The 23,961-nt window shown below is 40.0% G+C and overlaps 1 protein-coding gene across 1 annotated transcript in view; it reads right to left on the bottom strand.

Moving 5' to 3' along the window:
- Window positions 1-4,556: 4,556 nt before the first annotated feature.
- Window positions 4,557-23,961, bottom strand: part of ELMOD1 (ELMO domain containing 1) — a 30,179-nt gene continuing 10,774 nt past the window's right edge. The window contains exons 2-10 of the mRNA XM_067289641.1: window positions 23,402-23,547; window positions 23,224-23,252; window positions 21,714-21,811; window positions 18,682-18,811; window positions 15,169-15,302; window positions 13,906-13,974; window positions 10,906-10,956; window positions 9,237-9,370; window positions 4,557-5,678 (exon numbers count right to left, since the gene is read on the bottom strand). Coding sequence (XP_067145742.1) covers window positions 5,506-5,678; window positions 9,237-9,370; window positions 10,906-10,956; window positions 13,906-13,974; window positions 15,169-15,302; window positions 18,682-18,811; window positions 21,714-21,811; window positions 23,224-23,252; window positions 23,402-23,547 — 964 coding nt within the window. The 3' untranslated portion in view covers window positions 4,557-5,505. The remainder of the gene's footprint in view (window positions 5,679-9,236; window positions 9,371-10,905; window positions 10,957-13,905; window positions 13,975-15,168; window positions 15,303-18,681; window positions 18,812-21,713; window positions 21,812-23,223; window positions 23,253-23,401; window positions 23,548-23,961) is intronic.

Here is a 23,961-nt window from a genome sequence, read left to right as displayed (position 1 = left end):
TCCCAGTTTCCTGTTTCTGCTCCTTCTGTAGACTTGGATTTCCCTCTTCTGCTGCTGTCATTTTGTACAGGTGCCTCTTACTGCACACATGCGGCTGCAATTTGACTCTCTTCAATTGGGTTGTGACCATGGATCCCATTTAATAATAAGGAAGTGAAAGAAGATAGAGGGCGAGGGGAGATTTTTTTTCAGTAAAGAGGCTGATTAAAAAATAAAATATGTATGTTTTAAAGCTAAAGCCAGTGGCACTTGTAAGAATAAGGAAGTGGAATAAATTTCATGCAGATTTAAATAATGCTTGTAACACTCTTCAGAAATGCATCACTAGGTGCATCAGAAACAGAGCATATCACAGGGGAATAGGTAGAGCACTTGTCTCTCAGCTGCCTTTGATACAGGTGACCATGGCTATTTCTTAGAATTGGTCTCCTTTTAGCTTCTGAGGCTGTGCTGTTCCTCCCCACACTTCTCATCACTCCTGCCACAAGCCCTGTGGAGGACCCTTTCCACGGGGCTCTGTCATCGGTCATTTTATTTTTTTCCTGCTTCAGCATTTTGTCCATGGATAAGTTCTTGCTCTGAATCACAGAGCTCTATCTATTCCAGAGTTTTATCCTGATATCCATATTACAGCCTGATGTAGCTACAGAGCTCTTTCCAGCTGTGGAGAACACTGCCAACCCATTTTTAGACCATGACCACCTCTCTCCCTAACCCCTCTTCAGGGCTTTACTTCTAGGCTATGTGTAAATCTTGTTGGTACTTCCTGACTTATCTGTCTTAATAAGCACCACTTCTCCTACCCATTCACAGAGATAAAACTTGCCCCCAGCTTGTCCTCATCTTCTCAGGCCCTGGAACAGGCCATGTGGCCATGCTTAGACACATTTGGGACCCTGCCATGTAGTCCTTGCTGAGCTCTCTGGGTTAACTGGAGCAGCCCATGTTAATCAGGCTAGATCCCTCCCTCAGCACGCGCTCTCTCACTCCAGACTATGTTTTTCTGTCGAGGACCTTCCTAGACATATTCTCTCCACCACAGACATGTCTGTCCTCCTCTCCTGTATGCCCACAGTGCCAAGCTCTGTTGTCCATTGGTTTGTTTTTTCACAGTCATCTCCATGTGTTGTCCTTGGCTGCGCTTGCAATTGAGAAAAACTGCCCATGAACATAAAGCAAGCTTCCTTGCATCCCTTTCTCCAGCTCCTGTTGTGCTGCTTTCCTTTGCTGAGATGATAGGTATCGTCCTATTGCTTTTCCCATGCTCCCCCATCTTGCTCACCTCTCTTGTTTAAGACTGTAATCTCTTTTGGGCATAGGCCATCTTTTAGTTACATATTTTTACAGTCCTTCAGTACATGTCTAGGAACACAGTAGAACAAATAACAGGCCTTCTGCCATCCTCCATAGTTCGCTGTGATCCAAGCTGCTGTACCAAGTTCTTGCTTGGAGGTTTTATAGCTAAATCTGTTTTTCTAATTACAGTTCTATATACAGAAGAACATGTTCCTTTACTAGAATAAGCAATGACCTGATTCCTATGCATGCTGTTCACAGGGGAACGCACAAAGCCTGTCCTACTATTTTTCTGTATGATCTTATAGAAAGACTCCTGTCTAATCTTTGGCAAGTCTTATAGAAAACTTGCACTGCCGTGAACCAAGGAAAACAATGAATAATTCATTTCCTTATCTGTTTCAGGATTGTTTTCTGCAAAACATCTATTTTAATAATTCATGTGATTTTTAGCTGCACCATGCTGCAAACACAAGTGTACAGAGGAGATCCGTATTGTTTTTCTCAGCATAGCCCGGAGGATTCATTAGTGCAAAATTCCAGCTCACATTGACCAAATTCCAAGCGAGGAGTGAGAAATGAAAATCAAGACAATTAGGCATATACAAAAAAACCAGGACAGTTCTTGGAAAATCAGAGATTATGAAAGTTATTCACAGAGGAATCTTCCTGTGATGACAAAATAGTAATATATTGACAATGTCAAGCTTGTCAGAACCAATGGGAGGACAGAGGGACATATATAGAGTCCCCATATTCCCCAACAACTATGCTAAACATTGAATTAAGCACTTATAAAACTGCACCTGCTTACTATTTCAGACTGGAGCTGATTCTTCCCTCAGTTGGATCTATCAGAGTGGCAGTGTTGCGGACTGGGGTTTCCTGTTGAGCTCATGCAGGAATGTCTCCAATTTGCAAGCCCCAACTAGTGGATGACTGTGCTGTTGACTGCCCCTGTGCAAAGGTCAAAGCCACAAGTCACACTACGACGCAAACAGACAGGTCAGCAAAGGAAATGTTAAAAGATAAGCATAATCCCCGAAGGGCAGGACTGAGAAGAAATGATACCAACTACATAAAGGAAAACAGCACATGCCCTATGCTACTACTAATCCTTAGGGTCAAAAGCAGCAGATCTGGATTCATTACTCCCAAGCATTAGTACTCTGTTCATATATCTCCTGCTCCACCTAACAGCAGTTATTTCAATTGGGAACATGCTGAAAATCCTCCGCTTGCAGCAAACTGCTTCAGCCAGCACCACTAAGCCACCATTATCCAGCAGTGCCACACAGGACCCACAGCGCTGACCACAGAGCAGCAGGTACGAGTGCTTTTAAAGATTGCTCTTTCATTAATGAGGACAACGAACTAACACCCTTTACATGACAGGCAATCTTCCAGTCCAGCTTCAACACTGCTGCGGGAAACAGCTGGACTGCACTTGCTGTAGTACAGCTGTAGCTCTTGAGACACAATCCCACTCCCCGTGCTGTGCTAGAGCCTGCTTCGTAAAAGCCTCCAGATGAGGAGATTACAGGTGAAGCACAGCAATAAGGCTGTGGAAAGGTTTTCAAAGTTAAATATTCAACCTAAATCTTCCTCTGCTGTTATGCCAAAACTTGTCCTCTGCAGTGAGTATAAATATGGGTTCCATTTTCTTTAAGACAACTTTTTACACTTATTTTCTGCCCTGCTTTCCTATTTTCTTCTCCCTGGGAAGAACAGCATCCAGTTCCTCACAGGTTACAATTTGGAGAGGTATCAGCAGTAATATAAATTATTATTTTAAGTAAAATTTAGGTTTTCATCATGGTAAGAGGTGACACCACCCGGAGAGGGGGGAAGGAAGTGCCAAAGCCAGACATCCTCTCCCAGCAGCACAGAGCCAGTTTGACATGTGACAGGGACATACTTTGCCCCAGACATTACAAGAATTTTGAGAGCAAGGATGTCCCAGGTACAAGTTAAAGTGTGAGTGGACAGTAAAGTAAGATCCCTAGGCACCAGCATGAAGGGTCTCCAAGGGGGAAGGAAGTTTCATATTTAGCTTCATTAAATCCATCTCCCTGCAAGCTAGTTAAAAAAACAAAACAATCACACAAAGCAGCTATATTTTTATGACACAATCTGACACAGAGCCAGATGACATTTTCTGATTTTATTTGAAGTTGATACCTTGAGACAAGGCATAACTGAGAAGATCACACCAGTAAAGAGGTAACAGGGACCTCAACACCCCCACCCATTAACTCCAATACAGAGTATTAAAAATAAACCAGTGAAATCTTACTGAGGATTTAAGGACAGTGAAGCCTGAAAAGTTGAAGAAGAAATTAAAGTCAAATAGTCAGGGATGGAAAGGCAGTGAGAGACTTCAGCTTTGAAACAATAAAAACCATTGCTTTAAATGTATTTTAGAGGCTTCAAGATCAATGCAAAGAAGTCCTTAATACTTTATGTATTATAAATAACTGCTTTCCAAATCCATGCTAATGTTAAGCATGCACAATTTATTTCTTGTATTTTCATGCAAAATATGCAACATTTAGTATTTCCAAAGTCACTGAAGATGACCAGTTATCTTAACATTCCTAGAGTTTTGCTGATTAACTTGCTGAAGAGTAGTTTAGCCCTGTAGAGAAGTCCTCCCTCAATCCCCCTAAGTGAGCTCCATCTCATTTTTGAAGCTGTGAAATGAAATCCCCAGGACCTAAAGAGAAGTTTCTCTTCAAGAAATTCAACCACTAAGTTGTGGCCAAAGCCATAAAGAGAAATAGCATAAGCAAAACAATCCAAGGTGCATTTGAGTCATGGTGAAACTTCCAAAGCACTTGAATGGAGTTTGGAATAAGCTCAGACCACTTTTCAGACCATGGAAACACCACAAATCTGTTACATCCCCTTTTACTTGACCTATTAAAACTCGACAGCTTTCATCTGTATTACTGCATATCTCAAAAATAAAACCCATAGTGCTTCAGTTTAGAATGACATATAATTTATTCATATAATTCACAAGTAGCTGGACACTACTCCAAATTTAATCTCAATATGCAAGTGATTTACACAAACATAATACTAAAATTGATTGTTTAGAAGGTAAAAAATACCATGGGTATGAAATGCCATGGTAGATGCTGTTCAATATACTATGCAATCTTAGTGTCAGACACTTACACATTTATATTTATTTAAGGGGGAAAAAAAAAAAAGAGGCAAACTGCCTCTTTTTTTTTTTTTTAAGAAGTCTGGGAAATTCAGATGGTTTTGCTCTAAACCTTCTAATCAGTTATTTCTCCCAGTTCATAGGAACTGAGCTGACAAGCAAAGCAACAGTTTCAATATTTGAGGAAAACAAATAAATAAATAAATAGCTCCCCTGAATTCACCAAGCACAACGTGATCAAATCATGTTGCCTTCCAGTATGTGACAGAAAATACGAACCCTTGTATATCCAAAAGAATGTGAAGGAATTGAGACCGTGCTTGGTGGTGCTCGTGGCGACAGCCTGATATAATTTTTGGCCCCTGCCAGTATTCAGCTGTGAGTATTTGCACTTCACTGAACATATTAGCATTGCCAGATCATTTGGTGTTCATGCAGCTGTGGAGTCAGACTGTAATTCTGCATAAAGTCTTCTCACTGAAGCTTGTATCTTATAAGCCTCAAATTCTGCATTAAGCATATATGGCTGCATGGACAAAATTGGACCTTAATGTGTTGGGTTTGTCTGCATCAGATGCAATTACATGCATTATCTTCTAGATGATGTCCAAACATATACTTTGCTTGAAATGGCAGGAGTTATCTTAAAACATACCAAGAAGTTAAAAAGCTTTCACAATACAAGATCCAGCTAATTATTCCACATATACAAAAACACAGCTAGAGAAATACAATTCAACTCTTCAATGCTGAATTATGAGGAAAGTCTAAAAAAATAGAAAAAATTCTGATACCTGGACATTAATTCAGAATGTAACACTGCATAATGCTGCAATATGAGCACCCATTTAAAATGAGAAATCCCCAACAAGAGATGTGTAAGGGTATCTAGTATATATGACAAAAATAGATGAATACTGCACCAAAAACATGCATACAATCGCCATGGTCATTCAGTATGTCAGTGATGGTCTAAACAGTCATCTAACACAAGAGTGAGGCAGTGTTTTCAAAGAAAAAAAAAATCAAGTGAATAACTACATATTGATTAAGCTTTCTGATGCAGCAAAATGAGGGCACAGAGCCATCTCTGGGTTCTGGAGCTGTTTCAAGATTCGCTTGTGAAATTTCTCTCTGACACGATTGAACTCCATTATGTCCAGTGGGTCCTCTTCAATCCAGAATTTGTGGAATTCATGCATTAAGTAGCCTACAAAAGAGAGAAATACAGTATGTAAAGATGTTATATAAGAATTAAAAAGAAACCTGTAGTTAAGGATTATGATGTACACACAGAGTGCTGGTTCCCAAGGTCTGACACTTGATGAAGCTACAGAGGTCAGACTAAACATACCTCTGGGACCTCTGCTGCAACACTGCATAAAAATTACCTTAAGAAACTAAAACAAATGGTAAGAGTTTGTTACCATAGCAGTGGCGTTACCGGCACCAAGTTACTAGACAACAGTTGGAGTTCCATTTCAGGAAATCATCTAATCATATGCTGAAAAAGGCTTCCTGGACTTAGGAATATTTCCCAACAGCAGATTTTAGAGAAGCCTTTACAGAAGGCTCACTCACTGGCAGACCGAAGATGTAATGAATATAATAGCAGAACTTCTCCCAATAAGTACAAGAAATCACTAGGTATCTTGACATATGGATGCTGAACTGTTGATTTTATCTGGTTAAACGATGCACACACTACACATTAAGCTAATGAGTATAAAAGCGGGGGAAGATGCCACTGATGAGATTTCAAATAGCCTTTTTCTCACATTTTGCCTCACATATTTCAGCACAAGAATAACACTCCCCAATAAAAACAGTGTATTGGTAAGTAACATAACAGTGCCACATCTTTCTGTATTAACACTCCCTCCTCTCAGAGTTTTACTTTAGTTGCGTCCATGAATTTGCAAGAAACTAACATTTATGCCTATGATCCTGGAAAGGCCAATAAGGTGATAAGAACCACACCTGACTTTGCTAAAATGCACCTGTATTAGAAATACACTTAGTCATGAAGTGGGTTGAATATACGGGCCTTGATTAAGGCCCCTTACCACCTCAGTTCTGTGCCATCCCTGCATCGAAGGAGAACAACTGAGGAAAGAAAATGTTACATCCATCACTAGGGCTTCAGTGAACTGGACACAAACCTCTTGATCCTAACTCTCACAGCAGACAACCTATAGAGCCTGATCTTCCATCTCAAAACAGCAAAATGTTCAAGTAAATCTTCTGTACTCTGGGAAGCACACAGCATCTGTTGTGAAGTAGGATTAATTGCTTCTATCCATTTACTTCTATTGTATCACAGAAGTATATCTTCAAATCTCTTCCAAATATTTCAAGAGTCAGAGGCCATTTCATTCCAAGAGATGCTTCTTTCACAGAACAGCTCAGTAAAACTCCTTTAAAGTCGCTATAACAGGTAAAAATGCTACTTTTAGATCTTCACCTAAAAAAATCTGGGATATTTACAAGGGATACCTTCCGTACTTTAGCAGTGGTTGTGTTCAGCATTCCCTGGAGCTATACAGTTCAGTGACCTGCTTGTACTGTCAGAAAAAGGCAACAGTGCTGAAGAACAGTGGGCCAAATTCAATTTGCAGGTTTGTGTCTGTCCCTACAGTCGAGGGGAGCAAAAGGGCACAGGCAAAATATGGTGCATTGGCATTTAGGAGGTCCATGCAGTGCAACCATCATGCACCTTCATGAGAAAGGGTGCTGAAGGGTGCCAACTGGGCAATGCAACTGACTTTCCAGTTCAGCCAGGCAGCCTGTAGGCATTTACTGCAGCCTAATGGTGTCTCAATATTTTCTCGGCTACATTAAATTAAAGGAAATCTAGGATGACTGAGGCAGGATAGGGGAGAGAAACTGTGAGAACAGAAATGCAGGGAGCTGTCAGACTCAAACAGATGTTCTCTAGAAAAGGGCATCCTTCCTCACTCCAGGAAGGGCAAGTGTGTCTGTTGGTGCTTTCTCTCAATAAGGTCCAACTAATAACCTCAAATTTTTCCTATGATGGCAGGGAGATTGTGTAGGAATATCCAGCACCTCTATTGTCCCATTACTGCACCAGAGATCGATGCATGTGTTATCCTGCTCTAACTCGTACACACGTGGGCTGCCATGGGAAGAGCTGTGGAGTGCAGCTCCCCTCCAGAGGTGGTGTGGGGATGGGAACACTGCTCCTTGCAGGGGCCACACTGGTGCAGGGGCAGCCCCAGGCTTGGCCAACAGAACAGGACCACCTGCAGTGCCTTCAGCACTGGCAAAGAGACCCAGTAAAGGTACTAAAACATGTCTCTATCCCAAGCTTCAGTGATGGGGGATTTAAAACTTTAAAAAGAAAAAAAAAAAATAATAAAAAAACCCACCAAAACCCAAACCAATAATGAACCAAGGATATGATATGAAGAGAGGGGAGTCAAACCTGCCTTACTAGACACAGCCGTTCAGGAGGACATGAGCAAGCTAGGGATTTGGTGAAGAGACAGAATAGCCCTCTCAAAGAAAAGATGATCTTAAGATGCTTAAGTGGATACTTGGGCAGACACTTACCTATTTTATCATGCCAACTACCTACAAAGGCAGAGACATTTATGACCCAATTAAGGTGGGGGAAGCCTAACAGCTGAACTGCCCTGAATTCCTACCAGACAATCTCAGCCTGGGCAGCAACCCAAAAGCAATCACAAAAGGGAGAGCCCTATCAGGGTATGGAAACTCTGTGTAAGATTTGGGGTAAATGAGGCTTATTAAATGGCAACTTGGTTCTGAAAGGTTTATATTATTTAATAAGAGAGATGCACAGGACAGTAATATTTGCTATTTACCCAGTCAAGCAACCAGAAAATATTGCAGATACAAAACACAAGTTCTCATTTTAAAAATAAAGGATCTTACAGCAACCTTAAAAATAAAATCAAACAACCCAAATTGCAAAGTTTTTTTTTTTTTTTTTTAAACATCTACTGACCTAGAAGTTACAAAAGATTGCCACTTTTCCCATTTAGTCAGGTCCTATTCTATCTTCAAAACCACCTCCCTCCTCCCCTTTCTCAGCTCCTTAAGGTTTCTTACATCCTTAAAGTGTTTTTAAAAGTTTACATTAAAAAGCAAAACCTCATTTCCAATTCACCAGTTGCACTGAAACACTGGAGCACTGAGCACATCTACCACATTACAGGGCTATGAGGGGACTCCCCCATCAGACCGTAGCCGCCAGCAGGCTGTGTGCTGCAGCTCCTGCTGCGGTGCTCTTCTGGCAAGGATGCACAGCAGGTCTGCACTGCAAGGGGATGCTCAAATACAGGGAAAGGGGCTAGAAAAGCCTTAGTCCTGAGTGGGAGGAATCTACTGAAGGGGGCAGGGAGACGCTTGATTTTAGATGTAGGTATCTTGAGAAGCAGATGGCTTTACAGGGAAACAATATTTAGCAGCTCTTTAGTTTCTTACTATTTACCTTTATTTTCTTATTATTTAAAGCCAGTTGAGGCAGATAGTTGGTTTGGGCCAACCTGTTTTTTTTGTTTCACCCCTTGGTTTGGTGGTGGTATACACCACAACTAAAAACCGGATTGTAGTTTGCTAGCAACAAGGTAGCGAGACAAGTGTGATAGTAGCTGTGCTGTGTCAGCAGGTTTGCAGGACTTGCCACTACTTCTGTTGTTGTTTTAAAAAGGGATGGGTGATGCAAAACTGTTAGTAGGAAGACAAACTAGCTACAGTCCTCCCCGCTCTGCCCTCAACTTACAGAAGGTCTGTTGGAAGTGTGTTAGTGTTGGTGCCTCTGGAGCGACATTGTAGAAATGGGTCTTCAAAGCTCCGCTCACAAGCAGATTGTATGCAAGGTCTGTTATGTTAATGCCCACAATAGCAAAAGAGTAGCTGTAAGAAAAAAAGAGCAGCAACATTTACAGGTAGTTGGACTTTTTTCAGCACACTAGAAGAAACTCTGACAATACTGCAGGTGCAACTGAGGTGCGTTAATTCTCTCCTGCTTCTGATGAGCTTCCAAAGAGGGGGTGGGGAAGGAGGTGGAAAACAAGACAAGACTTTTATCCTGTCTGCTTTGTACACTATAATGGCAGTGTTTCGCTTGTGAAGCAAGTAGTCACAGCGAAAACAGGAGTTTCCTCGGCACACCAGCCATTTTCAGTGGAGCAGCACAGACTCATTTCTGTGGAAGACAACCAAGGCTAAGAGTCTCCATGCTCCCGGACTCACTCTGAGCCAGGGTTAGCACTACCCATGATGGCTTTGCTTGCAGCATGGCCAGTTATTTGCTATTTCAACCTGTCTGTCCAACTGTAATTCATTACCCAAAGTTAGGAACATCAGATTTGGGCAATCAGTCCTATGAAGAATTTTGCCTACAGAAGATATTTCACAGCTTTTCAACTGTATAAGAACCAGCTGAGTCACCTCCAATTTCTTCCCAACGGAAACTAGATATACAGGCCAGAAAACAGGTAAGAACCTATATCAAAGCACACTGGAAACAAAAATAAGCACAGACTTATGGAGCAAAACCCTGTTCTGCTAAGAGGGTGTATTAACAAGGAAAATATTTTTAGGCACAACAAAATAAAAAAAACTGGAAGTTACTTCTTAATTTGTGAGCCTGTTACATAAAGAACTCAATGAGGGAAAAGGGAAAGCACTTTCTAGAAATGACCATTTCTCAAGGAAACATTCATGTCCCATGCTGACATTTAGAGACAGAAGCAAATATGTTTAATTATGCAGTGATTTTTTTTTTTAATAGCTATCATCTACGGGTATTTTCCAGTTATAACTGTTAAGCGAACAAACTTTTTAAAAACAAAACAAAACAAAAAACCCCAAAACTTTAACATATCACAGGAGCAAGAAAATCCAGAAGTTACTGGCAGCATGATGCCTAATGGGAAGTTTCACAGAACAATGAAATCTCAGAGACCTTGCTGTGGACATTAAAATATTGTATTACAGTTTCTCAAATACACTTGTTAGGGAAAATACAGTTCTGTACTTGTGAATAATACAGCTATACAAAACCCACATCTTAACAAAAAAAACTCAGTATGACTTCTTCCCTATTATTATACTTACTTGAAAGCAAATCAGAACCTGTTTGACAGTCAGAAGTGAGACCTGATCATATTATGTATTAAGAAGAATTAGACATTAACTGCACTATCCATAGCACACAGAGAAAGCTTCTCCTTGCTACAAGATTTTCCCCCCATTACTACTTAAAATGACATTTTTCCTATAAACCTAGCCACACCTTAATTTTCAAAGGCAGTATGTGTTAAAGCATGTACACTGAAGTTACCTTAAAAATGTAACCAGGAAACACCTCCACTCACCTCAAATATACAGCATTATTGATAACAGTTGTGTTTGCGGCAGCTTTAAAAAGACGACTTTAAACTTACCCAATTGCCTTATCAAACTTTTTCTTCTCCCATTCAGCTTTATTGAATTGACTGGGGAGAGGAGAAAGAAAAAAGGTCATCTAGATATTGCCATGCATTGCCAATTTATAAATATTTCCTTTTAATTTGTTTTACACTATAATGTTAACTGGATGTAGACTACATTTTTTGCCCCATTGGCATGGCTAATCACATTTGACTCTGCTTCTTACTGAAAGGATTGGCATAAAAAGACTTGAAAGGGGTAACTTACCCGCTTTATGGCATCCCTGATGATCTTTTCTCATCATTTACAAAGTATGTGGCTACAAAGCTCTCAATAAAAGTCAATTATTTTCCTATACTAACCTCAATGATGATCCACCTCAGTTAAGTCTGAGTTACAGAAAGTGTTTAAAATGTCAGGTTTCTTTCAGCTAATCAAAGAGGATTTTAGCCTTTTGCATTCTCTAAGATGCACATGACATTCACCACTGGAGACATGATTCACTTGATGCAAACATAAACACTCCTCCAATAGAAAGTTTATGTGTCCAACCAAATTAGAGGCCACGCTACAGCAAAAACACAAGGAACAATAATTCATACTATTTAGCACAATAATGCAGAGCACTCCAAGGACACAGAAGGTAACTCTCTTAAAACAGAATTTGTTAGGGAACCATTTAATTTTAAAATAAATGAAAATATTGTTGAAAAGAAAGTTAAGAGCTGTGTGATACAACCATCAGTCAAATGGCATTCCACTGAGTAGGGTTTAACTGTAGCTACTTGCATAGAAGAAGTTGAGCAGAGGTCAGCGGCTGCATTTGCCACCAGCTAAAAGCAGACAAGAACTGACCCTGAACTGAGCTACAGTTTGAGGACCCTGCAGGAATTTTGCCTCAGTAAGGTCTAAGCAGACATTGCAGGCTTAAGACCCCAAATCACAGACAGCTATGCATGAACATATCATTCTTGGACCATACTTGAGTTATGGTAAATATATATTACACTAACAGTAATCTCTGAATTTCATGAAAATATGGTATTTTACGAACTGTTATCATTAAGCATTAGAGATGCTAGGAGGGTCACACACATCCTCGCCTGAAGATTAATATCCAGCATACGTAAGGATAGACCTTTGCATCTCAAATGACTTAGTGAATGAGAATATGCCAGTCTATACTCATTCTTCAAAATCTTTGTTATTTTTGTAGGCTGTGGCCTAACATCAATTAAAAAAAACAAAAAACCAAAAAAACCCAGAAAACCTACTACACACACCCAAACACAACACCCCCCCCAGAGCACCCCCCACCCCATCCCCAAACACACCACAAACAAATGTTGAATGGCACATTTAGGATGTAGACAAGTAATACAGTTCAACAGAAGTAGGACCTACACTGATCATGATCACATCAGAAACCAACACTGCTGCTAAGCAACCACACCAGAAAAAACACCAAAGGCATCGCTAGCAGCATCTATCTTCTAGTGAACGCTCTTTCAAGAGATAAAAATTGCACATGCTCATATACAGCACTCCAAAACGGTCCTCGGTAATCAAACATGTAAATGAAGAACAACTAATGGGATATCCTGCCTCAGAGCCCCAACACTGAATACTCAGTGTCTGTGTAGTTATATTGTTAAAGAGAGAAAGAAAGCAACAAACAAAAAAAGAAAAAAGATAGAAATCGGAGAGTGGTTCAGTTTGCCATGTAAATCTCAAACATTTAGTTAAATGAAATTTCTTGGCTATTTTCCATAATGCAGTTTAAGAATCATGAAATCCCTGTTCATTAGCATATATTAATAAAAATCAGCCACGGGCAACACAATATATAAAGGGAAGACCAGACTGGGGGTGCTTGTAGGAAGAGGGTGAATACTAATACTTAAAAGAAACCCCAGAAAAAAATCTGAGGACTGACTCTCAGGCTCAGTCTTTTGGGTTTACATTCCCCCCAGCCCTCCCCAAGTGCTTTTTGTCACAGAATTACCACAGGGAACTTAGCTACAAAACACTGAGAGGATCAAACTTGGCAGGATTCAGACATGGACCTACCGTACTGATACCTAACACAAGTGGTAGAAGAGAAAATTTCTTCTGAGGCACCCGGCTACTATGGGACTGGTTAAGAGGTATACCCGCCTCTGCCCCCTGTACCAGTTATGGAATGAGCTTCCTATAATAAAATAGTTCAGAATACAAGCTTTTTGCCCCTTAAAAGGCACCTGTTATCTATCTCTCAAAAGAGAGGACACTGGACTAGTCAGATTAGACCAATCATTAGCCATGGTAGCCAAAGTGAACAGAAATAAAAGGGTTCTTCAGCTGAGGTAGCTTAAACTGTGACTCTGACTTGATAATCAAAAGTAGTCTAGGTCAAGAGCTGCTTCGACTCTGTTTGCACAGCTCATTCTTTTTCTACAAGAAAGTTAAAGTTACCAAATATTTGTTACTAGATGGGTCTAAAATATGGTGCTTTAGCTACTTCAAGCATGGCTGATTTTATTCTTTACAGATTATCATACTAAGACACACCCAGTGTTGTGCCATCGGCTCATCTGGGCTAATACTGCAGTATTTGGAGAAAGGAATGTGGATCTTTTGAAGGTGTTGCAAAGATTTTCAGTTTATAATATATCAAATTGCAGTATGGTTTGATCTTTATTTACATGTAGAGTCTCACAAAACTAAGAGAAAAGAAAAAAAAATACCTTATTTCCTTCTTAGTGACTTCCCTTCATTATGAAAAGACAAAAGAATTAAAAGAAAGGTAAATAAAAAAATAAAATCACTTGAAATTAGAAGTTCATTAAAATAGTTAACACAATATGATTCAGTATATAAATTTGCCTCCTGCATCTGATTAGCTTTCAAGATCAATACTTGGAAACAGACAGCATGTGGCAATGCCCAATAAAACAAAAAACAGCCCCTACCCTAAAACACCAGTCCACACAGCATTAGATAATTAGCTACTTTTTTCTAGCCTCAAGCATTACCTGTATTTAGGCTGAAGAGAATCAGAAAGAACTTGCTGAGCTATCCCAGTGTCCCATTCAGCAAAATACCTGCAGATACGTACATTTAGGGTCAATTGTTAAAGATGGACAACAAAATTGTTTTTGGGTCATAATGAGATATTCACACACACCATGCCCAGCCCTTTAAAGGGTCACTAGCATGTTAGACAATATGAGCAACATTTAACATGTTGAATTCATTAAACTACTCTTCAGCCCCTCCAAAATGAAAGATAGAAGCAGCCCAGCCTCAAATTATGAGTGCAATCCTATAACTTGTTAAGGGATGTGTGTTTTCCCTTTCTACACAGTCTGTAGAAGACCAGTTTCTTATTGCTAGAGCACATTGGCTGCTGAGCTCAAGATAAAGCAGTTCAGACTTCTCAGTCTGGCAGATTTGTTAACCAAAATGAGTCATCACAGAGATTAAAGAATAAAATAAATGGTAGGGATTTGTCTCCAACGGAAGTTCAAAACAGAGTCAAGAGTCCAGATCCTTAACTGAGCTTTGCTATAAAGTGACATGCAGAGAGTCAACGAATTTTTATGTCCTTCAACCTGTAAGAGCAGAAAATATCCCCCCTCCCCCCACATAGAAACATTTAGTAAAAGAACCTCTCCCCAAGTTATATAAATATCTGTAGTAGATACAAGTGCTGGAGAAAAGAACAGATCACATATACCAATCTATTCCTAAATTACTAATCACAGATATGATACTAAATATCTGGTGTAAGTGAGGCAGAAAGGGATAGTTATTTAAACTCACTGCTTAGTTTTGAGTATCGAAAGAAACTGAGGAACTAATCCAGCTACAGAAGTCTACCATCAGTGGCTGTATTTCAAACATTTTGCCTAGGAATTCAGAATGAAATTTCAAAAGAAGAAAGCTGAGCAGTAATATAAATCTCCCACCAGCACACTTTCGGGTATTTTGTTTAGACATCTAAATATTGGTGAAAATATTTTTTAGCCTTTTACCTGTGGGAAGAGAGTGCTAACTTTCACAGAACAGCTAAAAAGGGCTTAGCAAGCTGTACAAGCCAGTTAAGTGAGGAATACTGAGAGAAGATACCCTCCAGAGGAAAAAAATTGTGATGGAAAATAATTCCTTTTTCATTTTTTGGGATGGAGTCCCTAATGCTTAGAATTTAGTCCTACAGACTTGCTAAGAAGAATCCGCACACGATGCTGCTTTTCACAACTTCAGACACAAGTACATCTATAAACAAACATACTTACACCAAGTTATATAAGCCCAGGAGACCCATCCCTCTGAAGTCTGTTTTAGGATCATCACCTTGGAAACCAATTTCACACCACTGCTTCGAAATCCGAGCTTTCAACGGTGAATTGGGCTTCAAACATTTCCATAACTAGGAATGTTACAGGTAGAATATGATTAAACTTCACATTAATATGACCTTCTCTTCTTTTTAAATCAAATAAGTTCTCATGTCACATAATTGCATTGCTATTCCAGCAACCAGCATATATGAACAAATGCAATTTCTGGGGGTAGGGGAGATCCCAAACCACTCTTGAATGTTGCAGATGTTTCAGCTACAGCCCTAAGGCCCTTCTGACCTTATCTACAACTGTTGCAGAGTTTTGCACACGGACTTGTTTTATTCATGCTTTATGCATCAAACTAGAATCTGCCTCCATAAGCACAGAATCAGGAGTGGGCTGGACTTTTGTAGTAAATCACTGACAGGGTGGCAGGCAATCAGCACTCAATTCCCTTAGGCTCTGCGGCAATCTTTTCTTCGGCATCTTTTGCAAGTCTCTAGAATGATTTCAAATTGCGAGTGCTGACTTGGCTACCACAGTGCTGAAAAGCAAATCAGAGAACATAAAAAGAAAAAAAAAAAATCCACAGAATAGCACTTTTCACCTTCATGTTTTACTAAGGGGTGAATCATTCGTTGATCTCACAGCAACAACAGAAAAAAAAAGTGATTTAACAAGCCAGATCTTCAGCTGGAGTAAATCTACTTAGCTGCACTGGCCCAGTGACTTTAGTGCTTAAATATCATGTTGCTAAGCATCTAAAAGCAGCCTAAACTGTCATGTCTGAGAAATACATATCTATCTGCATACATGCCACAGCACAAATTCACCCTTTCTAAAGTGTATTAGGTAATCAGGTGTTCCTCAGACATTGGTGAGTATTAGTATTGGTGAGTAGTGTCTCAAGAAACACACTTATAAGGAAAAAAAGCCTACCAAGGGGAAAGACCTGTATTAACATTTCACACACAAACACCCCAGAAACTATATTAAAGTAAGTGATTTAGGGAGGCTAAAACTTTTAAAGATTTTAGCTTTAACAAGCTGCATAAAGCATTGTGCGTTAGATTACATTTACTATTTCTTTCTTATTCACCCGTTAACAGTAAATACAGTATTATTCACCAGTTCAGTCACGTTAAGCTAATCTTTATCTCATTCATAAAATGCCCTCCTGGTAAACATGAATAACGATAAACATTAAGAATACGAATTACCCATTGCAGAGATCACTTAGCAGAGTATCTAGAAGCAATGAAAGCCAGCCAGCCTATTCTTCCCCAGCATGGCCTAGAAACCAGATCAAACCCTGGGACAGTTTGTTTGACATGAGAACTTGCAAAAGCAAAGAGCACGCTGTAAACAAGTGCCTAATACACAGATAATATTGGAGGCAGATGAAGATATTGCTATCCTTTTTTAACATTAAGAATTTTACCACGTAAGCTGAACTGTTTAATCTCTCCTCAAAAAAACCCCACTCCCACACTCAATTTCCACTCTGCTTTTGTTCTCATTCAGTGACGCTTTTAAAGTGCTTATGCGATTATACATCCTAAGTGCCATTTTCAGGAACGTTTAGGAACCAGGACTGCTCGGCAGAGAGTGGGTGTCAGGGAAAGGACGCCAGGGCCTGCTCTGGACACCTCCCGCAACGCTACCCTCCTCCGTGCCCACGACGCCTGCCCACAGGTCCCACCTCCCGCTCTCCAGGCGGCACAGGGGCCTTGTACCTTTGGGAATCCTTTCCTGGAGCCAAGGGCTCACAGTAGAGCTGCAGCCACCTACCTCATATTTTCAGGGTCCAAAATCCTAGGCTGGGACCTACAACGCTTGCCCTCCAGATGCAGGCTTCCTCACTAGGCAAATCTGAGTGCCCTTTTACGTAAGCCCCGCTCTAGCCCCAGAATTTTGCTTTTTGGCTGCACAGTGGCAGGAGTCCAGCAGAAGGAGCCTGTCCGGTCCTGTCTACTGCTCAGAGCATGGATCTGCTCCAGCGGCAGCCCTGGACCACAGCCCCCCTCAGCCAGACCCCCACTTTCCTGCAGGGCTGTCTGACTGTCAGGGGATCAATGCACCCTCGGGGGCTGCTAGTGCCTTAAAATAAATAAGGGGATCTATAAGTCTCAACATGCAGTACTTAGTATTAAGTATTAGAGTTTGCTGGGATGGTCTGAAGAGATGTAGTAAATTAGGTTTCTTTGGGGGAAAAAAAATAGAGACCTGGCAATAATCATTCTAGCCATGCCTGTAGCAATTCTAGGTATGTACAGGAGCCAGCCTTAAGCACAGCTCTCTAGACACCTACAGGTGCTTGAGACATCTTTTTTAATAATTATTTGCATCAGTAAGTGCTTATATAAAGCGCTCAGTGGAATTTTTAGAAGCGTCTGGTAGTGCAAGTAGCCAACGTAAACTTTGCAGAAGTTCCCCGCTATAACCTGTGTAAGGCGCTATGTTGTAAGTCATTGTGGGAGACAGCATCATCATGTGCTGTAAAAACAAACAAAACAGAGAAGGTGGGTGTGGGTGGAAGGCAAGGAAGCGTTTAAAGCTTTTGATATTTTTGGTCAAGAAAAAAAAAAAAAACAGGTTTGTTTATTATAAGACCTTCAAAAATTCTGCAAGAGAGTGCTTTCTTTTTAGATAGGCTAGTATATCACTACCTATTTAATGCTTCCAGCCATTTCTCTGAAGCACTAGCTATGATCAGAAAAAGCATCAGAAGAAATGTGGGTACTTGTTACTAGACTATTTTCCCTCCCCTTTATTCTGTCCTCAACTTCTTTCTAACATGAGAGCTCTCCAGCTGTGTCTCTATTTGTGGTTTTAAGATCACCTTCCTCAAAAATACTTTTATCTACTTCAATGCGCAGTTTTTCAAAGTATGAAGTAAGACCCAATTGGTATGGATTTCATCCTTGTTCATGTATTAGATAAAGAATGGTTTCATTTTATTTTAATTTGAAAATATATTTGGTAAGTATAAACACATATGTTACATCATCTCCCACCCCTACATCCCACGTGATGAAAGCTAGAGGCCTGCCATTGGGATACATGGAAAATGCCTTCAAAAATACAGGAAACTGAGGAAGAAAATATTTACTCCAATTAAAAGAGAAAAACACTCTTATCCTCAAGAAAGGTTTTCTGAAGTAGGATGCATTGCTGTTTTCCCAGATCTAATCATGTAGAGCCATTACCTGCAGTGAGAAATAGATGCTCAGTACCTGCACCTAGTCCAACTGACAACAAGCTCTAAGTGGCACGCATTCATCAGCTGAAGAATGAGCCACTTCCCCCATGCACTACGTTAGTATTCTGTATAGGCTAACCTTAAAACAGGTGCATGATGGAGGAAGGTGAAAACATCTGTGAACATTTTAAGAGTTTTACAAACCAGACTATTAGGGTTGGCAAGTTTAGAGGACTCCCTGTATGTCTGTCTTAAGCACCTACCTTCAGAAGCATTTCTTCATGTTGTGGATTCTCTGAATCATACGGCTCTCTGCGCAGCTTTTCAACCTCCGCAACCAGATTTCGGTACCCCACAATCTGCAGCAGGCAGGCCTGAAGAGACACCCCCAGCCTAAAAGGGTGGGAGGAGGAAGAGAATCAACTCAATCTGCAGCCATGCAACACCACTACACTGCACATACCCATTTAATTCACAGGAGTAATGTTTCATCAGTGAATTAATAGCTTAACAGTATAGTTACTATAAGAGACTTTCCAAAGATCAATATTACATTAAACACGGTCTTGTGAATTGTACAGACTTATCACTTAGTGGCTTTCTTTGAGAAAGATCTGGATTTATTTATTTGAGCAGTGAATTCTTTCACTTATTAAAGGCTTATGACTCTACACAGAAACTCTGAAGGCCTGCTACAAGCACTTCACTGAATTTTTCCCCTCATTCAAATGGCAGCTTCTCAAACAACACCTTGAGACCAGAACTAAAAAAAGCTAAAGCTACCCATTTAGTTTCCATGTCACAAAGCCCACGTAAAGTCAAAAACCTGAAGCAATATAGTTCACAGATCTGTCCCCAGTTTTTTTTTTTTTTGGTGCCTCACATGCTAAGAATTCCCCAAATGGCTTTTTTCATTATAATGCAGATCAACTTTTAAAATTCCTGATGCATTATTAAAAAACCCCTACCATGTGGCTTCCAGTGCTTTAAGTTAACCTAAAAACACATAAGTCACTGTAAGATTTTATAATATTAAATACTAGTTATATAGTATACAACTGCCAAGCTTTTTGCTTCTCATACAAATTCCTATGAGTATTTGTGTATTTATGGGAATAAGTGCTTTTAAACTTTTAATGTCTGAAATTATCAGAAGGTCTACTATGAATTCTGAGAGCACAGTTAGATCTTTATTCTCATTACTCTGCAGAACACAGGCTGCACTGATATTAAGCTGCCTAGACACTTCATCTGTTTTGCTTTGTATACTAAAATATTTTGTTCATTCTATAATACTGTTAAGCTTTCTGAGCAGAAGGATTCTCACTGCTTATTTTTTTGAGATTAATTCACAGAATAAGAGATGTCATCATCAGGCCATTTTTTCTTGCTGCAGTTTCATGCTATTTTTTGTGGCTATAACCCTTTTAGAATGTCTTAAGCAGCGTCTTCCCTCTTTCGGTGTTTACATGCTTCACTTGTTATACCCTACAGTTTTACAGAAAGGTTGCATTAGAAAGAAAGCTGAAATGCCTGACAAGACTGCATGCAAATTGCTGTAACGCATCACTACGCCACAGCCATAATGTTTTTAACTACACACAATAACCTCCAAGTAATTTAGAGCAGAACACCATAGGCAGAAAAAAAAAAAAGCGCAATTATATAAAAAGAATTAAGTTCCAAACTGTAGAACATACACAAAAAAGCCATCCTCGCACTTTCTATCTAAAACCAGTCAAAAGTCCATACAATGTTTTAGCATGGAAAAAGCCATTTTCCCCACACTGCTTTTCATTAACCCTCTGCTCGCTTCTCTCCTTCCCAGTAGTGCCAGGCCGAGGAGCTGGGTGAGCAGCCATGGCCCCGCTTCTCCTCCCCACCATCTCTGCCAGCGGCAGCAGTTCTTAGAGCATGTGAACAGCCTGCATGGGCCAGCACACCCACACCTACCCCACACAGCTCAGATGCTCAGCGAGATGGAGACAAGTCTAAAACTTGGAGTGTTTCACAGCCTCCTTCCATAGCTAACGGGACCGTACATGTCACCACCTGTTTATTTATCCTACTTTCTCCCTCCACTGAATATACATAGTGTTATCCCTCCGTTGAGCATGCATAGGGTTATCCTAAATGCATAAATAAGGTGAAACTACTCCAGTGCCTCCTTCTCTTCAGGTCACAGCAGCTACCATAGCCTGCAAGAACAGCAGGCTAGCTCAGTGCAAACATCCCCAGGATGCTAGTTCAGCTCTGCAAAGATGCTACATTAACAAAAATGACTGCATACAAATTTGCAGAAACACGTATAGCATGACACACGTCCCCTTGTCCTTACCCCAGGAGATTAAGTCTCTCCTACGCAAGGGACAGCCAGGAACAAGGGACAGCCAGGAACAAGACATCCAGATGTGGGTTTTCTGGTGTTTAAAAGCAGACAGACTAATGCATTTTGGTTAATCCTGACTAAAGAAATAGCTGACCTGCTGTAACTGAAATTTCTCCCTAAGAATTTGGTATAAAAATAAATGCCTCACATGGAAAACTTCAGTCCAGATGATTAAAGAATAGCAGAATTATAATCAATTTGAAATAAGGAGCAATTTGGTAGCAGAGTTTTTTCTATGCATGCAGCACCACCTTTCACATTCCAACTCTTGCCTCAAGTTGGGGCCTAAGAAGAAAACAAAAATATTACTACTTACTCTTGAAATGTCAGCTTTTTAATTTAAAAGTTTAATGTTAAGTTAATTAAGTTTTAAATTAAAAGTTAGTCACTTCTTACTCTTTTCATGCTACAAGGTCATAGTGGTTTCACTGCGTTGTATTGTTTACTTTTGCTTGGATAATTCAAAGGGGTTTTAAAAAATGTGAACTAATACATGGTTTCTATCAGTTATGATGTGACAATTTCTTCCCTGCCTAATAGACTGTCTATGGCCTTGCTAAGAAGGCATCACTTTCACTGCCACAACCACCTGCATTGGTGGTATTTCATCCTTGGGGAAGTTGCCCCCATAAATCAATGTACAAACAATATACTAAGACAGCAAGATTCAGGAAGCAGCTAGATAAAGAGACTCAGGACTTCATGCCTATTACTGTTGCCATAAGAAATAATTCATTTTGCTATCAGCTTTCTGACAGCAAAGCTTAACTTGTGTTTTTATACTGAGAAATAAATTCATCTTCAAACTGAGTACCAAAATAGCTATGGAGAACCCATTCTCCATGGATTAAGGCACTAAAGAAATCAATAATTGCTATTTGTCTCATAAGGAAGACACAAACTTACTGTGGATTTATATCTGGATTGATCCTTTTCAGCTCCATGATGTCATCTATAGTTTTTTCAATAGCATCAGGGTGAACACTTACTGAAGTTTGCAGCCGCTAAAAAGAGGTTTTAAACATACATTAATTCTTATGGAAACTGTTATTCAATAGAAGTTAACAATAGTAAACATGATACCTGAAAGCTTCTAGGTTAACAGCCCAAAAGATCCAACTCACTATTGCATTTTATTCAACCCTACTGACTAGTTTCAGAGCACTACCCCTTCATGAGAATTCAAATCACTTTTCCATTCCCATACTTTTTCCAGTGCATTTCTATGGCAGCTGCCAATGAAGATGATCAACACTGAGGCCTTTGGTCAAGAAACTAGCTTCAGACCAACCACCCAGTTACACTGGAGCTGCTAGCCTTCGTTTGGCACACACTCCAGACACACTGCAGTAACACAGCAAAACATTTTTCCTTCCTCTTGCAAGTTATTGCCTTGTAGAGATGACCCTGAGAGTTCATTATTCAAAAAAAAAAAAACAAAAAACAAAAAAACAAACAAAAAAACCCCACAAACACCCAACAAACCAACAACAACAACAAACCACACACACACCCAAACCACAACAACAACAACCCCCCCCTGAAAAAAACCCACCACACACACAAAAAACACACCCCAAAACCAAAAAAAACCCCACACCCACATGCCTTCAAAGAAGTTAAAAGAAGTTGAACTTTCTGGCGATGTCTCAAAATTAAACCAGTCTCTGAATTTCCTAAATGCAGACTTTTAAAATAATATTCTGCCTTTCTATTCATGCTAAAACCAAAATTTGGAAGTACCATACTGAACTATGAGCTACGTGACATCATTTTTGCTACTGCTGAGGTCTGCCTTCCAATAACACCGATTCTCATGCCAAAGAAATGAATGGCTGAAAGACACTTTTTAATTTATACTATTTACTGTTTAATTTACAGGTGCTTTGCTTCTGATTATTAAGAAGCATTTAGGTTAACACAACCAGTGCTACAGTGAAAGGATGAAGTAAGAGAGGCTATTTTTCATTAATGTACTCTAAAGGAAGGCAGGGAAAAGTTATTTTGATTGTCTAGGTACCGCTGTCTTCACTCGCATTATCCTTGCTTTACAGAGATACAGAGGTGTGTGGTGCTTAAGTGACTGACTGCAGAATACAAGAGTTCTAAAATAGGATTAGGAATTGACCCAAGAAATCCTGAATTATAAAACAAGATCACTCTTCTCTTCTCTGCCATGGCCTGTTGCCCCCTCGATCCCATCAAGGCCCACAGAGTGCCAACCCGCGGAGGACAGGAAACACTCCCCAGTTCTGCAAGATCACCTGTTAGTGCAGTCACTGAACTGTCCTCGGTAGAGGATGTTCTTTAATGTGAGGTTGTATCAAACCTTAAAGTGATTTTTGGGAGTGAGCACACAGCAGACTGAACACCACGACTGGTATAGAAAAGGTGAATTATGAGATATTTCACTCACCTTACTTTTTGAACCCTTCAGCGATGCCTCTGTTAAAAGATTGAAAGCAGTGTGTCAGTTAAGCTAAATTTCTACTGGATTCATTTAACACTAAAATTCTTAAAAGTGAAGTCATCCCATTATTAGCACATGCGGAAATGCATAAAGGCATGCAAAAACCTGAGTATTTTGCAGTTACCTATTTTCATAGTTCTGGCAGCTCCAGGCTTAGTATTGTAACAGATCCTTTGCAGCTCACACCGTCCTGTTAATTTCCTGACCACGAATTTCAGACAGCGCCACAAGCATTTACAGTAGAAGTACAGGCACACCTGAACAAACATCCTGTCAAGAAGAAAGAAGCCTGAAAATAAGAGACTTGAGCGGAGATTGTTTTGACAAGGCCACCCCCCCGACAGAAAAATACTTCCTTCCCCTAAATTCTCATTGCCTCATGGCATCTTTAAAGCAAAAGCAGCATTCACTTTGCTAAAGTTTATTCTGATGTGTTAAATCATGCTTTTCAATCTTGCCCAGTGAAAAACCACACACAAAAAGTCAGAGCCAGAAACACAAAATGAATCAACTCAAGAGTTCCGAGAAGAGTATTTCTAGAAAGGGAACAAAAGCCTTAGAATAACAGGCTGTATGCCTCTTGGTAATGCTTTTGGGAAACAGGACTGCATGAAGAGAAAGCCCAGATCATCCAGTTATGGCAGCTGTAGAGGATATGTGTGGAGCCAACACGTTCCACCTTCC

The sequence above is a fragment of the Apteryx mantelli genome, chromosome 1, assembly GCF_036417845.1.
Source record: "Apteryx mantelli isolate bAptMan1 chromosome 1, bAptMan1.hap1, whole genome shotgun sequence".
NCBI lineage: Eukaryota > Metazoa > Chordata > Aves > Apterygiformes > Apterygidae > Apteryx > Apteryx mantelli.
This window is presented reverse-complemented; position numbering and strand designations above follow the sequence as displayed.